The 17,937-nt window shown below is 37.3% G+C and overlaps 1 protein-coding gene across 1 annotated transcript in view; it reads right to left on the bottom strand.

The window, feature by feature from the left end:
* The window catches only part of RIT2 (Ras like without CAAX 2), a 383,183-nt gene that overhangs the window by 290,927 nt on the left and 74,319 nt on the right, over positions 1-17,937 (bottom strand). The window contains exon 2 of the mRNA XM_032859514.1: positions 17,761-17,817. Coding sequence (XP_032715405.1) covers positions 17,761-17,817 — 57 coding nt within the window. The remainder of the gene's footprint in view (positions 1-17,760; positions 17,818-17,937) is intronic.

Genomic DNA, 17,937 nt, shown 5'->3' with positions numbered 1-17,937 from the left:
GGTCAAACACCTGGGAATCACATGGTATTTAAAGCCAGATCCATTATCGCTTCATATATGAGGTGGTATGACTGGCCTTTAGGTGTAGAAGGTTCACCTTATTTACAATGAATCAATAATATTATTAATTTGGGTAACTAAAGGAAGATTATTCTCTTTGCAAACATACACACACACACACAGTCCAGAGTTGTAGTTGCTACACTGTTTCTCAGTTTGTGCCAGTGTGAACATTCTCCTCACCCACCTCTCTGTTCTTTCAACCTCTTTAAGCTTTGGTAGGAACGTGGCCCAGCAATGTGAGCAAAACGTCAGGTAGTTTTGTAAAATTTGTCAAAGTGATAACACTTGGTTCAGGCCAAGAGACTGTGACATAAATAAAGAAAACTGAAGCTTCAGGGCTACTCACTTGCAGAGGTCCCATCCAAAGGCCTATTCCTAATTTCATACTCAAAATTTGATCAGTGTTTTTCTTAAAGAGGAAAGAGTATTTCTGGATGCCATACCAAGTGAGCTCACAAGAACTTGACTATATCTGGAAGTGACTGCCCATCAATAAACATGCGTGATTACACTCAAATAAAATACACTCCCAAATTATCCTCCTGACATTATGTATTCCTTTGTAAGTTTGTGTGATCTGTCTGCTCTACTGAATTGTAGTCTTCATGAGCGTAGAAACTTGGTTTTGCCCATGGCTATGGCCCAGGTCCAAAAAGAGTGCCCAGTACACAATATAAGTGCTTATTATTTATTAAAGAATGAATGGACAGAAGTGAGAATATTAGTAGGCAACACAACCTAAAATACTTAGAAATACTACTAACCCACAGACCTCAACAGAAAAAAAATGCTAACATATAAACAATAACTGTCTCATTCAGAAGGGGATTTCAATTATTTCCAGGAATGATCCAAGTTTAGTCTACTCTGGAGCCAAGAAGGAGGTACCATAGGCTACAGCTCAAACCAATATGGTCCTGGTGGATGTGTTCCCTTGTTCTTAGCCTGACATCATTAAACTTCCAGTTCTATTAACTCCCTTTGGACAGATTCAATGCCTAACAGGCAACTTTTATATTTCCATGTAAGTAAGATAGCCATAATGGAGATGATATGCTGCTCATATCTAATTTTTTTGATTGAGATTTTACATGGCAAATTGAATCAGGAATTTGTAATTATGATTTGTTCTACTTTATGTAGTTTGGCCACAGGAAAAATGTCCATAATCATACATGCTTTGAGTAATTCCAGTCACAGTGACAGTAACATCACTTTAAGTTAATAAATTGTCATTCTGGTTACTTTGCCATCTTTCCGGAATGGATTCTCTGGGCCTTCAAAAAAGAGCACAAAATCTAGGTGGTCTTTTCCTGACAGCTTTCTTTGTTACCATTTTTATCTTACAGTTCAATTGACTCCTGCCAAGGAAATTATAATATTCATTTCGTCTTGAACAGAGTGTGAAGCAATCATATCTATATTATCTTACAGAACAATTATGAGAAATAGTGTCATCACCTCATTTTTAGAGATGAGGAAAGGTCAGCAACATATGCTAATTTATTCAAGGTTGAAAGGTCAGTAAGTCCTTTAGCATTCATTCATTCAATTTATTGATCAGCTGCTATGAACCAGGCACTGATCTAGATTCTCAGGAGACTTTTGTGCCCAAATCAGTTTATGTTCTAGCTAATGAATACAAATGTAACTATATAGTGAATTAAAAGATAATATATGCTGTGAGAAAAACAGAGAAGAGTGAGTATAATCAGGAGTTCTGACAGTGGTTAGTATAAGCCTGACTGAGAAAAGGCATCTGAACCCAAAGGAAAGACCTGAAGTAGGTAATGAGGTTAGCTCTGTGAATACCCAGGGAAGGAACGTTCCCAGAAAGGGAAAATCAAGGGCAAAGAGGCCAAGAGGAGAAATTATCTGGCATGTTCCAGAAACAACAAAGGGATCCATGTGGCCAAAATCAAATGAATGAGGAGGAATAGTAAGAAATAAAGTCAGAGGGACAAGGTATGTTGTTTCTTGGGACTTTTTAGGTCTTTGTCAATATGTTAGCTTTTCCTCTGAGTGAAATAGGGAACTACTGAAGGGTTTTGAACAGAGTGACATAATAATGTAGATCATATATATTTTTTTAAAGATCATCCTGTCTGCTGTGGTGAAAATAGACTGGGGAGCAGGAAAAGTAAAAGCAGAGAGACCTCTTAGACGCTAGAGTAATAATCCAGTCTGGAGACTGTTGGTGCATATCATGATAGTTGCAGTACAGTAATGAGAAACAAGCAGGTTTGGGATGCATTTTGAGAGTAAATCCCACAGTATTTCCTGAGGGTGTGTTGTACAAAGAAAGGGTTCAAGGAAGATTGAAAAGTTTTAGGCATGATCACCTTGAAGGATGGAGATTGCCATAGAGATGAGAAAGGCTTTGTATAGACAAGTTCTTTTTTGTGGAAAAAAAAAAAAAGAAATTAGTTTTGGACAGGGTACTTTGGGATATCTATTAGGCATCCAAATGGCAGAGTTGAGAAAGGAGCTAGATATTCAAGTATGGAATTCAGGGAAGAAATAGGAGGTGGAGATACACATTTTTGAGTTGTGGCATATAAATAACATTCAAGGACATGACATTAAAGGGAATTAAGAAAGAATACATGGATAGAGACAGTAAGAGGACAAGCACTGAGTCTTAGGGTCACTCCACTATCCAGAAGAAGAGGATGAGCCAGAGCCAGGCCAAGATTCAGAGAAGCTGACATAGTAGTTAGAGGAAAACCAAAAGTGGATGTCAGGTGAAAAAAAAAAAAAAGTAGATGAAATCTGAGAGTGGTCGAGCATATCAAATGCTTCTGGTAGATCAAAATGGATAGAATTAAAATCAACCATGGGATTAGCCCCTATAGAGTCAAAGTGACCTTGATAAAAGCAATTTCAGTGCAGTGATAGGATTGAGAATCTGGCAAGAGTTGACTGAAGAAAATAAGAGAAGGGGAATTAGAACTGGTGGTACAAACAACTCTTTGAGGGCCTTTCCAGCCAAGACAGTGGGAAAATGAGGCAGAAAGTGGTAGAGAAAAGATCAGTCAAGAATTTAATTATTTTTTATAGTTAGGATGCATGAAATAGCAGCACGTTTTTAGGATGATCAGAAATGTTTCATAAAAGAGAAAAAAAATTGTTTGGGCAGGATTCTTCAGCAGAAAGGGAGAATGGGATCTACTGACTGGAAAGTGTGGTACTGGCTTATATAGGAGTATGGATAGTTCATCTAAGTAATAGTTAAGTAACAAAATTAGTAGGAGGACCAAGTATGGGTGTGGAGAGCTGGGAAGCTTTGGAAGATTCTTCAGGATGAGATTCTTTGGAAATTTATCTTCTGATTGCTTCAATTTTTCTCAGTAAAGAAACAAGCAAGATCATTGGGAGAGTGCGAAGAGGGGAGAAGTTACTGGTCTACCACCAGGAGTGAGAGAATGAATAGACAATGACCTGAATGCATTTGCTGGGCTTAACTCAAAGCCCATTTGAGATAATACACTTAAAGTGAGAGGAGGGACCATGGTCATGCTCAGTTGACCCAATGCAGTCTCAGAACAAGCAAATATTTGGGTTTAGCTTGGGTGGTGCTTAGCTTACTACATCAAACATGAGAGAAGGAAGAGATCTGAAATTCTGTGATTATGGAATATAATTTAGGCAAGAGGGAAAAAGAGGACACCAAGGGCACTCACACATTCTCTAATTCAACAATTATTATGAGCATTCCCTGTAAACCATGCGCTGTGTTAGGTCCCGTATGAAATACAGTGAACAAGGCAGACATGGTCCCTACCATCATTCAAACTACATCCCACATGGAGAGACAGACAAAAAATAGCATCTTTTTAAATGCAGAATTTGATAAATATTATTAAGGAGAAAATCCACACGTTGATGTTGAGAATAAATCTGTATGTTACACATGCAGTTGGCTGTGTGTGGGTTTACATGTTGAGCAGTTAATTCAGGTAAGGTGGGCAAAGAAGACCTCTCTGGGAAGTGATAGTCAAGCAGAGACATAAAGGATGAAAAGGAACTTGCTAGGTGAAAAGCCGAGGAAAGATGCTCAAGGTAGACAACGGCATATTGGCAAAAGCTGAAAAGCCAGGAAGAACTTGCTTGGAATATTTCAGGAACTGAAGGAAGACTGTTGTGGCTGGAACAGTGAAGAAGAGGGTGTCACAGGATGAATGGAAAGAAAATCAGGGGCCAGTGTGAAGGCAGAATTCAGTTTCTAATCTATCTGAGTCCATAGTAATTTCCTTACTATTCTAACATGTTTGGCACTCCAGGGTTACTAATAAATGTAATTCTTCAATTTCAGTTTTTTTAAGCCTTAATTTCCTTATACTTGGGCACTTATGCTACCTGCTAATAATACTCCCATCCCCTTTTCCAAATTCCATGCTATCCCTTCAGTGCTGCTCTGTAGACCATAGCCTTGTGGTTTGCTCACTAGAATAACTGGACACATTAATCTATGCTAATGTAAAAATGACTCCTAATGGTTCTGGGCTTTACAACTCCCCTGAGCATTTACATTTTAACAGGATTTTCTAGTGACACAAAGAAGTGACTCTGTTAGTGCACACTTTAGACAATGAGCTGGCCATTTCAGTGTGATCTGAACACACTTTTCTTTGAAATCCTTAGCTTAGGAATTTTTATTTCAGCAGAGATACTGAGAAATACATACTTAATGTGGTACCTTTCTCCTACACTGGTCCGATCACATCGATATTTTTCATGTTCATACTTTGTGGTGTGAGCACAATCATTAGACGTGGTGCTGCCCACAAATGACCTGTCCCTATTGTTTTTTTGTTTTTTTTTTTAATAATTTTATTTTTTATAAACATATATATATATGTTTATAAAAAAAATATATATATATATTTTTTTCCCCCAGGGGTACAGGTCTGTGAATCTCCACGTTTACAAACTTCACAGCACTCACCATAGCACATACCCTACCCAATGTCCATAACCCCCCCCAACCCCCCTCTGCCCAACAACCCTCAGTTTGTTTTGTGAGATTAAGAGTCACTTATGGTTTGTCTCCCTCCCAATCCCAACTTGTTTCATTTACTCTTCTCCTACCACATTAACCCCCCATGTTGCATCTCCTCTCCCTCATATCAGGGAGATCATATGATAGTTGTCTTTCTCCGATTGACTTATTTCGCTAAGCATGATACCCTCTAGTTCCATCCATGTTGTCGCAAATGGCAAGATTTCATTTCTTTTGATGGCTGCATAGTATTCCATTGTATATATATACCACATCTTCTTTATCCATTCGTCTGTTGATGGACATCTAGGTTCTTTCCATAGTTTGGCTATTGTAGACATTGCTGCTATAAACATTCGGGTGCACGTGCCCCTTCGGATCACTATGTTTGTATCTTTAGGGTAAATACCCAGCAGTGCAATTGCTGGGTCATAGGGTAGTTCTATTTTCAACATTTTGAGGAACCTCCATGCTGTTTTCCAGAGTGGTTGCACCAGCTTGCATTCCCACCAACAGTGTAGGAGGGTTCCCCTCTCTCCGCATCCTCGCCAGCATCTGTCATTTCCGGACTTGTTAATTTTAGCCATTCTGACTGGTGTGAGGTGGTATCTCATTGTGGTTTTGATTTGTATTTCCCTGATGCCGAGTGATATGGAGCACTTTTTCATGTGTCTGTTGGCCATCTGGATGTCTTCTTTGCAGAAATGTCTGTTCATGTCTTCTGCCCATTTCTTGATGGGATTATTTGTTCTTTGGGTGTTGAGTTTGCTAAGTTCTTTATAGATTCTGGACACTAGCCCTTTATCTGATATGTCGTTTGCAAATATCTTCTCCCATTCTGTCAGTTGTCTTTTGGTTTTGTTAACTGTTTCCTTTGCTGTGCAAAAGCTTTTGATCTTGATAAAATCCCAATAGTTCATTTTTGCCCTTGCTTCCCTTGCCTTTGGCGATGTTCCTAGGAAGATGTTGCTGCAGCTGAGGTCGAAGAGGTTGCTGCCTGTGTTCTCCTCAAGGATGTTGATGGATTCCTTTCTCACATTGAGGTCCTTCATCCATTTTGAGTCTATTTTCGTGTGTGGTGTAAGGAAATGATCCAATTTCATTTTTCTGCATGTGGCTGTCCAATTTTCCCAACACCATTTATTGAAGAGGCTGTCTTTTTTCCATTGGACATTCTTTCCTGCTTTGTCGAAGATTAGTTGACCATAGAGTTGAGGGTCTATTTCTGGGCTCTCTATTCTGTTCCATTGATCTATGTGTCTGTTTTTGTGCCAGTACCATGCTGTCTTGATGATGACAGCTTTGTAATAGAGCTTGAAGTCCGGAATTGTGATGCCACCAACTCTGGCTTTCTTTTTCAATATTCCTTTGGCTATTCGCGGTCTTTTCTGGTTCCATATAAATTTTAGGATTATTTGTTCCATTTTTTTGAAAAAAATGGATGGTACTTTGATAGGAATTGCATTAAATGTGTAGATTGCTTTAGGTAGCATAGACATTTTCACAATATTTATTCTTCCAATCCAGGAGCATGGAACATTTTTCCATTTCTTTGTGTCTTCCTCAATTTCTTTCATGAGTACTTTATAGTTTTCTGTGTATAGATTCTTAGTCTCTTTGGTTAGGTTTATTCCTAGGTATCTTATAGTTTTGGGTGCAATTGTAAATGGGATGGACTCCTTAATTTCTCTTTCTTCTGTCTTATTGTTGGTGTAGAGAAATGCGACTGATTTCTGTGCATTGATTTTATATCCTGACACATTACTGAATTCCTGTACAAGTTCTAGCAGTTTTGGAGTGGAGTCTTTTGGGTTTTCCAAATAGAGTATCATATCATCTGCGAAGAGTGATAGTTTGACTTCTTCTTTGCCGATTTGGATGCCTTTAATTTCTTTTTGTTGTCTGATTGCTGAGGCTAGGACTTCTAGTACTATGTTGAATAGCAGTGGTGATAACGGACATCCCTGCCGTGTTCCTGACCTTAGCGGAAAAGCTTTCAGTTTTTCTCCATTGAGAATGATATTTGCGATGGGTTTTTCATAGATGGCTTTGATAATATTGAGGTATGTGCCCTCTATCCCTACACTTTGAAGAGTTTTGATCAGGAAGGGATGCTGTACTTTGTCAAATGCTTTTTCAGCATCTATGGAGAGTATCATATGGTTCTTGTTCTTTCTTTTATTAATGTGTTGTATCACATTGATTGATTTGCGGATGTTGAACCAACCTTGCAGCCCTGGAATAAATCCCACTTGGTCGTGGTGAATAATCCTTTTAATGTACTGTTGAATCCTATTGGCTAGTATTTTGGTGAGAATTTTTGCATCTGTGTTCATCAAGGATATTGGTCTGTAGTTCTCTTTTTTGATGGGATCCTTGTCTGGTTTGGGGATCAAGGTGAGGCTGGCCTCATAAAATGAGTTTGGAAGTTTTCCTTCCATTTCTATTTTTTGGAACAGTCTCAGGAGAATAGGAATTAGTTCTTCTTTAAATGTTTGGTAGAATTCCCCCGGGAAGCCGTCTGGCCCTGGGCTTTTGTTTGTTTGGAGATTTTTGATGACTGTTTCAATCTCCTTACTGGTTATGGGTCTGTTCAGGCTTTCTATTTCTTCCAGGTTCAGTTGTGGTAGTTTATATGTCTCTAGGAATGCATCCATTTCTTCCAGATTGTCAAATTTGTTGGCATAGAGTTGCTCATAATATGTTCTTATAATTGTCTGTATTTCTTTGGTGTTAGTTGTGATCTCTCCTCTTTCATTCATGATTTTATTTATTTGGGTCCTTTCTCTTTTCTTTTTGATAAGTCTGGCCAGGGGCTTATCAATCTTATTAATTCTTTCAAAGAACCAGCTCCTAGTTTCATTGATTTGTTCTATTGTTTTTTTGGTTTCTATTTCATTGATTTCTGCTCTGATCTTTATGATTTCTCTTCTCCTGCTGGGTTTAGGGTTTCTTTCTTGTTCTTTCTCCAGCTCCTTTAGGTGTAGGGTTAGGTTGTGTACCTGAGACCTTTCTTGTTTCTTGAGAAAGGCTTGTACCGCTATATATTTTCCTCTCAGGACTGCCTTTGTTGTGTCCCACAGATTTTGAACTGTTGTATTTTCATTATCATTTGTTTCCATGAATTTTTTCAATTCTTCTTTAATTTCCTTGTTGACCCATTCATTCTTTAGAAGGATGCTGTTTAGTCGCCATATGTTTGGGTTCTTTCCAAATTTCCTCTTGCGATTGAGTTCTAGCTTCAGAGCATTGTGGTCTGAAAATATGCAGGGAATGATCCCAATTTTTTGATAACAGTTAAGACCTGATTTAGAACCAAGGATGTGATCTATTCTGGAGAATGTTCCATGTGCGCTAGAGAAGAATGTGTATTCTGTTGCTTTGGGATGAAATGTTCTGAATATATCTGTGATGTCCATCTGGTCCAGTGTGTCATTTAAGGCCTTTATTTCCTTGTTGATCTTTTGCTTGGATGATCTGTCCATTTCAGTGAGGGGAGTGTTAAAGTCCCCTACTATTATTGTATGATTGTCGATGTGTTTCTTTGATTTTGTTATTAATTGGTTTATATAGTTGGCTGCTCCCACGTTAGGGGCATAGATATTTACAATTGTTAGATCTTCTTGTTGGACAGATCCTTTGAGTATGATATAGTGTCCATCTTCATCTCTTATTATAGTCTTTGGTTTAAGATCTAAGTGATCTGATATAAGGATTGCCACTCCTGCTTTCTTCTGATGTCCATTAGCATGGTAAATTCTTTTCCACCCCCTCACTTTAAATCTGAAAGTGTCTTCGGGTTTAAAATGAGTTTCTTGTAGGCAACATATAGATGGGTTTTGTTTTTTTATCCATTCTGATACCCTGTGTCTTTTGATTGGGGCATTTAGCCCATTAACATTCAGGGTAACTATTGAGAGATATGAATTTAGTGCCATTGTATTGCCTGTAAGGTGACTGCTATTGTATATTGTTTCTGTTCCTTTCTGATCTACTACTTTTAGGTTCTCTCTTTGCTTAGAGGACCCCTTTCAATATTTCCTGTAGAGCTGGCTTGGTGTTTGCAAATTCTTTCAGTTTTTGTTTGTCCTGGAAGCTTTTAATCTCTCCTTCTATTTTCAATGATAGCCTAGCTGGATATAGTATTCTTGGCTGCATGTTTTTCTCGTTTAGTACTCTGAATATATCATGCCAGCTCTTTCTGGCCTGCCAGGTCTCTGTGGATAAGTCTGCTGCCAATCTAATATTTTTACCATTGTATGTTACAGACTTCTTCTCCCGGGCTGCCTTCAGGATTTTCTCCTTGTCACTAAGACTTGTAAATTTGACTATTAGGTGACGGGGTGTGGACCTATTCTTATTGATTTTGAGTGGGGTTCTCTGAACCTCCTGGATTTTGATGCTTGTTCCCTTTGCCATATTGGGGAAATTCTCTCCAATAATTCTCTCCAATATACCTTCTGCTCCCCTCTCTCTTTCTTCTTCTTCTGGAATCCCAATTATTCTAATGTTGTTTCGTCTTATGGTGTCACTTATCTCTCGAATTCTGCCCTCGTGGTCCAGTAGTTGTTTGTCCCTCTTTTGTTCAGCTTCCTTATTCTCTGTCATTTGGTCTTCTATATCGCTAATTCTTTCTTCTGCCTCATTTATCCTAGCAGTGAGAGCCTCCATTTTTGATTGCACCTCATTAATAGCTTTTTTTATTTCAACTTGATTAGATTTTAGTTCTTTTATTTCTCCAGAAAGGGCTTTTATATCTCCCGAGAGGGTTTCTCTAATATCTTCCATGCCTTTTTCGAGCCCAGCTAGAACCTTGAGAATCGTCATTCTGAACTCTAAATCTGACATATTACCAATGTCTGTATTGATTAGGTCCTTAGCCTTTGGTACTGCCTCTTGTTCTTTTTTTTGTGGTGAATTTTTCCGCCTTGTCATTTTGTCCAGATAAGAGTATATGAAGGAGTAAGTAAAATACTAAAAGGGTGGCAACAACCCCAGGAAAATATGCTTTAGCCAAATCAGAAGAGATCCCAAATCGTGAGGGGGTGGGGGGGAAGGGGATAAAAAGAGGTTCAGAAAGAAAAAATAAATAAATAAATAAATAAAATAAAAAAGAAAAAAGAAACAAATAAAAAAAAGAAAACCAATAATGAAAAAATATAAAAAGGAAAAAATATGTATATATTGGATAAACTAGTTAAAAAACATTAAAAAAGAAAAGGGTAAAAGTTTAAAAAAATTAAGCAGAAGAAGAGAAAAAAATTGAAAAAGAAAAAAAAATTAAATTAACTGCAAGGCTAAAGAATCATGGGGAGAAAGCCATGATTTCCGTGCTTTGCTTTCTCCTCCTCTGGAATTCCGCTGCTCTCCTTGGTATTGAAACCGCACTCCTCGTAAGTGAACTTGGTCCTAGCTGGGTTTCTTGTTGATCTTCTGGGGGAGGGGCCTGTTGTAGTGATTTTCAAGTGTCTTTGCCCCAGGCGGAGTCGCACCGCCCTTACCAGGGGCCGGGCTGAGTAATCCGCTCGGGTTTGCTTTCGGGAGCTTTTGTTCCCTGAGCGCTTTCCGTAGAGTCCGGAGGACGGGAAGGAAGATGGCGGCCTCCCAGTCTCTGGCCCAGAGGAGCCGAGAGCTAGGGGTCCCACTCCTCAGTGCACCCTCAGTGAACAGCGTCCAATTACTCCCGTCTGCCTGGCCTCCGGCCGTGCTCCGAGCTCACCGAGCCTGCGACCGGTTCAAGGTAAGCCCGAGCTGTGAGCTCACTCCTCGGCTCCGTCTCTGTAGCCGGCTTCCCTGTTCTAATACCTGCGAGCTCTGCGACACTCAGACACCCCGATCCTTCTGTGACCCTGCGGGACCTGAGGCCACGCTGACCCCGCGTGGGCTTCACCCCAGTTAAGCCTCTGGAGCGATGTCCCTCAGCGGAACAGACTTTTAAAAGTCCCGATTTTGTGCTCCGTTGCTCCGCCGCTTGCCGGGAGCCGGCCCCTCCCCCCGGGGTCTGTCTTCCCGTCCCTTTGGATTCACTTCTCCGCCAGTCCTACCTTTCAGCAAGTGGTTGATTTTCTGTTTCTAGAATTGCTGTTCTTCTTCTCTTCGATCTCCCGTTGGATTTGTAGGTGTTTGCAATCTTTAGATAAGCTATCTAGCTGATCTCCTGCAACCTGAAGTAGTCTCAGCTGCTACTTCTCCGCCATCTTGACTCCTCCTCCCCCTATTGTTGATGTACTTGACCACCTCGGTGAAACTCTTGTTTTTGTTTGTTTGTTTGTTTGTTTTGTTTTTTTAACTTCCTAAATCATTCAGGAAGACTTACATCTCCATATGACATTTTATTCTTTTCTTGTAGAGCTTGTTACAGTCCTTACCAATTGTTCAGAAAGAATATAAATCTTTCAGAGGGGTGTATTATGCAGTATTCACGGCCTGTAAGTGAAATTGGAGGTCTAAAACACCACGAGAGGAAAAGCATTCACAGCTGAGTCAATTATAAAAGGATGTGTTCCTTATAGATAGGATAAATGAGTATACCTGGAAACTTGTTGGTCATATGAATTTCTGCACACTATGAGAACTAAATAAATGTATGGATAGGTAGATTAATAAAGTGATAACTGATTCCTGGGTTGTTGTTTTCCTTCTGCAGGAAAAGCAATCCAATGAAACATATGGGTAGGTACTTAAGGTCAGTTGCCTCTAATCAAATTGTGTGCTGTACTTACACAATGACCTTAAGTCATCTTAATGCAAGGAGGGGAAAAAAGGATAATTTGACTCTGGATAAAGAGATCTGATCAACTCTTATAGATAATGAAATAAAATTAGGCAGGGAAGCTCAATGAAGAATGCATTTCTGCTTATTTTTGTGCACCATTCACCTCCATGCCTTGTACAATGCCTAAATCATGGTAGCTACCCAAAAAATATTTGTTTTTTTGAATGGAGAGGAAGAAGAGGAGAAAGAGTAAAGAGAGAAAGCAGAAGAAATGATAATTAACATTAGCATAGTGCTTTTAATTTTTCAAAGAAATTTTCTTCTGGCAACCATTTTACGTCAAGAAATAACCATTAACATACATATGAATTTCTAGTAAAGACACTAATGCATTTTCGATTAACTATTAGTCTAATTGCTCCCTAGGACTCTAAAGTTAACTGTAGCAAAATAAAAAATGATTAATCCTTTTCTAGAAGTGTATTCATTCATCCATTTTTTATTCAATAAATATTATTGAGCACCTACTACATGTCTGGCATTCTACTAACATCTGAGGAAACATTAGTGAAAAATGTATTGAAGTTCCTATCTTTTCACATCTTAACTAAACAAATAATTATAAAAAGTTATTTAATTATTTATCAATAAATGATATTAAGGTGATAGTCAAGGTTCTGAATGAATGTATATAGAAGACATTTTATTTTGGGTAATCAAAGGGGTTCTCTTGAGGAAGCAATATTTAAGCTGAAACTTGACCAGTGTATGACTTACCCAGGCAGAGATGGAGAGTGGTGAGGTAAACAGAATTCATGGTTAAAATATATGCGTAAGTGTTCCAAGGTAGAAAGGGGCTTGGGAAGTTTGTTAATTTAAAATAAGGTAGGTGTGGTTGAAACCCAAAAGGCGGTGGAGTGTGACAAGTCTGTAAGCAACAGAAGCAAGATCATGAGACTCTTTATGCTTAGAATTTTATTCTTCATCCTATCATAATTGACAATACTGGGATCTATTAAGAAGAGCAAATTTGTGTTTTTGAAGATGTTTTTGGATTCTGTGTAAAAAAATAATGGAAGAGCAAGTCTAAGTCGGAAATGGAGTGTTGCTTAGAATAAGAAGCAACAGAAGTTATGGAGAGATGGCAACAGGTTCAAGATATTTTTAGGAGGCAACAACAACAGAGTTCAGTGAATAATTAATATAGACAAGTTGAGATAGGTATCAAGAATTCCTGTTGGGTTTTTGGAATGAGATCCTCATGGATAAAGGGGCTTACCATTATAAATAATCCTGAAGGAAATAAAAGTCTACTAAGGATAATCAGTTATTAGCTATAGTTGGGGCATGTTTACTTTTATCTTCCTTAGAGCTATCTAAATGTAAAATTTCAGCGGCCTGTCAATAGTATTTATTTTTATCTCAGGCAAGAGCACAAGACTGTAGGTATTTAAAGCTTTGACCAGTTGTACAAGATCTTTAAAGACCTGATCCTTGAAAATCCACGTCCCTCTTGCTGCTTTGCACATTATATCATTTATTTCATCTTTAGGACTTCTGGTTCCAGACATCCCCCATCTCAGTCATATGCTGTACTGTCTTTCTTGGGTATTTTTTGCTCTTCTGGGAATGTCTATTCTTCCTTCCTCTTCAATTGCCTAACTCCTATGCACTCTTCAAAACTCAGTATGGAGAAGAGTTGCTCTACATGTATTCAGGTCAGGTGAGATATGCCCACATTGTTCTTCTTCTGCACCTTGTGATTTTCTATTTCATGAACTCAGTGCATGATCTAGTTTGCTGATTTATCTTCTCCACCTAACTGGGAGTGCTTTGGAAGCATAGCTTGTGTTTTTATCTCTATTTATCCATGTAGAGCATGTAGAGCATGGTACCTGACACAGAACAGGTGCTAAATATATATATATTTAGTGCTAAAAAAATATATATATATATGTATATATATACATATATATATATGATAAAATTTCAGAGGCTTGAAGAGAAGGAGGCCAAAACAATAGTCTTTGAAGACAGTGAGAGATAATTGCTAATTATGTAAATGACCTGATCAAAGTTATGATACTCTGTAACTGACAGAACACAAATCCTTCATGGTTTAGAATTTTCCATCCAGTATCAAATGTCTTATTCAGAGCAATAAGCAATATCTGGCAACTATTTGATACTATATCTTGTTTCCATCTTCCATAATTTGCCAAGTGAAGTTACCTGGTTTTCTCTGCTCATATGTTTGCCTTCATTTGATTATCGATAAAAGCATGAATGGAAACAATTCTCAACATAGAAATATATCAATAAATAATTTGGACTAAATACACAGTCCATAAATGAGAACCTGATATTTACATTGTTGGTTTTGAGGAAAGGAACACCATATTCTATTTCAGAAAAAAAATCAACAACTTGATATCTAATTGATACAAAATTAAAATTATATATAATAAGATTTTTAATTTTGAGCAAGTAACAATAAAATTTATTTATTTATTTATTTTAAGAGATTTTATTTCTTTATTTGACAGAGAAAGAGACAGTAAGAGAGGGAACATAAGCAGGGGAAATGGGAATGCAAGAAACAGGTCTCCAGCTGAGCAGGGAGCCAGTGTCAGACTCAGTCCCAGGACCCTGGGATCATGACCTGAGCCAAAGGTAGACACTTAATTACTGAGCCATCCAGGCACCCCAAATTACAATAAAATTTAAATGAAATGGCAAAACAAACCATCCTGGGTCATTTTCTCAGATATCTCAAGTCTTTGAGAAATCCAGACTTCTCTGAAAACTTTCTTCAAAGAATTCTGAATTTTAGAATGGACAGCAGGAAACCCAAGCAGGCTTTTAAAACACATAGGAAACTGTGATCCAAGTCACAGTGACTATAACTTTAAGAGAGTATCACTGAACTTCCTCTCCATCCTTTGAAAACCCCTCAGTGCTTTGCTTCTTTTTAATAGTAATAACTGACTTCATAGGTAGCATGAATATCTGTGTATTTGTCTGAATTCTTTTCGAGTTGAAAATTCCTTAAGGGCTTGAACTGTGCTATATTAATCTTTTCTTTCTAGAGGAGAAGCAGATTGCTTGGCAAAGAATAGGCATTTACATTTTTTTGCGATTGAATTACATGCAATGGTTATCTCTAATGATTTACTGCTAATTAAAAAATAGCTTGTGTGTTTATTACAAAGGGTTGAACATCAGGACTTTGGTCAAAATGTTTCTTCTTATTCCATAATTACTTTACTATGGAAAAATCAAACCATACTTAATGTCTAATGCTTAGAGATACTCATTTTAAAGATTAAATTAAAGCTTCAATTTATCCATATTTGGCACCCAATTAAATTAAATTAAGGAACTTAATTTAATTTTTGAGTGAGGGCTTCTCATGAAAGAATAGAATCAATACCTTTCCATATCCTGTTCATAGGTATCTTCTGTGAATTTGCAGATGCTAGACCCATTGGTTACTGACATTGAAAATTTTGTCAGTTAGTAAGGAAAGCAATTACTCCCTTGGGTAGAACATTCATTGGTACCAGATACTATCCCTAATTTTTGTCAGTAAAAAAAGGAATCTAAACTTTCAGAATTGATGTAGATTTCAAAGAAAAATAATTTTAAGATGAACATAAGAAAGAAAATAAAACCATGCAAATTCTTCAAACATTTCAGAGAAAAACTCTTCAAAAACCCCAGTCAGTAGAATGACAAACAAATCTACACAGAATTGAAAAAAAATATTTATTTCCTATATAAATTGTGAAATAAGTATCCTTGATAGGCATATTCCTCTCTAATTTATATGATTTTCAAAATGTAGTAATAAAGGGCGTCTGGTTGGCTCAGTTGTTAAGTGTCTGCCTTCGGCTCAGGTTATGATGCCGGAGTCCTGGGATCCAGCCCTGCATTGGGCTCTGTGCTGGGCTGGAAGTCTGCTTCTCCCTCTTCCACTCCCCCAGCTTATGTTCCCTCTCTCACTGTCTCTCACTCTGTCAAATAAATAAACAAATCTTTAAAAAAAATGTAGTACTACGAATTTCCTCTTGAGGGGTCATTAAATCAGCTAGACTGAGTTATAGTTACATAGCTTGAGCAAATGAAAAGTAAATTATTGAGACTTTTACCTTCCTCAAACAGGATACCAATGGAAAATTACTAACCAATATTTTCATTAAAGAAGACAAGAAATGAAATGATGGGAAAATCGAGTTGATAGTAATAAAGTGCTCTGTGTCTCCACTTTCAAACTTCTTCCTCTAAACCTTTTTTATTTATAACCAGATAAAGGTATGATTTTAGCTGTCTGTTAGTACAGAATGTCCAGTTAGCTTAATTTCAAATGATGGATGTACTTCATGGAAATCTAAAGAAATCATCATCATATTCTTCTCATTTTTTCCTCTTGAAAGAGCCATTTATAATTTATTCACATATATTGCCCTCTTCAAGCCATTAGATGGGAGAGGTTGGTGAGCAAGGTAGCTTTTTCAAACATGAACCCATGTAAAGCTTAATCGATGATGAAAAATAATGAACAAGAGTGAATTTGTGATAGCATAAATGATATATTGTACTGTTGAATTTTCCAACAAGATAAAAGAGTCGGAGCTTTTCCCTAGAGATTTCTCCTCTTCTGTAATTCAGAGTGGGTTATGCAAAGTCATCAGCATTCCAGGAGCAAGATATTTGGCAAATGGATTTAGATAATTGCTTCTAAAACTTTACAAAGTGATTATTTTCTCTGCAGAAACAAAACTCAACTTCTTGAGGAAGTGCTTTCTGATTAACAATACATAAATTTCCTGCATTGAAATCTTACTAATTGGTTCAACTCTTAAAGAAGTCTGGCTGAATCATGGGACATTTCAAATGGGTACATTTTACTCATTTCAGCATAGGTTTTCAGGCAAATATCCTATACCATATAAGATAACATTTTATATACATTTTATATACATACATATATATACATATACATTTTATATACATATATACATATATATATATACATATATACATTTTATATACATATATACCTTGAATTAAAATCCCCTGATGAGCAAAATAAGAATTAGAGAATCATACCTGTTGGAAGTGATGGTAAGAGATTCTCAGACAAAGGGAATAGAGCGTAAGGAATGAGGTGTGTAGTCAAAATTGTTCACAGTCCAGGCAATGAGGCAACCAGGAGAGGTTCAGAACTATGTGTTTCCCTCAATGATAACTTGTTTCTAGACAAGGGGTGCTATAGCAGACTCTGAGAATTTCCAACTGAGCCTTCAGAGTAGCTCTTTGCAGGAGTAAAGCAATGTTAAAGACATCTTTTCTGCTTTGATAGAGGAAGAAAACTTGTTCCCAATTGCAGTGGTTTTGCATTTAGTACAATAAAAAGAAAATCATATAGGAAGAATGAAGCATGGCTGGATTTTTGGCTCTAACAATACTTCGACTCTTTGAATCTCAGTTTCCTCATCTACCAGATGAGAATAGTGAACAAAATTTTATCTATATCTGAAGTCTTTTCCAAATGCACCATTAACAAGGTTAACTAATTCTGCCATAGAAGATCCAGACACTGGATCCAGACACTGAATGAACAAATGACCAAATAAGCATACAATCACATCATTTATATTATCCAGAGAAGAGCTTTTCAAATACAGGTAAATATCCATTAGTGGATCCTGAAATCAACTTAATGTATTCCAAACATCATTTATCAGGAAGAAATAGAGTAGAATGGAAAATACGAGAGTGCACAACAAGAAGTAAGGACAAATATTGTTTCTTGAAGCTTGTGTTGTGGTGGCTTATATATTCTATATTTATGTGTATGTGTACTGCGTCACAGTAAAATATATTTCTTATTCTCCATAGACATCAACAGTATTTGTCAGCCACTTATTTAGAGTGCCTTTTTATGGGCTAAAGGAGAAAAGAGGCTTATACTCACCAATAGTGGGGTCATGATAATCAGGAAACTGGTGACTAATAAACTGCATTGTCATTGCTGAAAAAAAAAATAAATTCAATTTAATAAAAATTCATGGATTCACCAATAAGTTATTCTCCAATGTAGTCCATTGGTCTTTTAATAAGATCTAGTGACTTATTTCTCAGAGTGACTAGC

Source organism: Lontra canadensis, unplaced genomic scaffold (genome assembly GCF_010015895.1).
Source record: "Lontra canadensis isolate GAN:19392208 unplaced genomic scaffold, GSC_riverotter_1.0 scaffold17, whole genome shotgun sequence".
NCBI classification, from domain to species: Eukaryota; Metazoa; Chordata; class Mammalia; order Carnivora; family Mustelidae; genus Lontra; species Lontra canadensis.
This window is presented reverse-complemented; position numbering and strand designations above follow the sequence as displayed.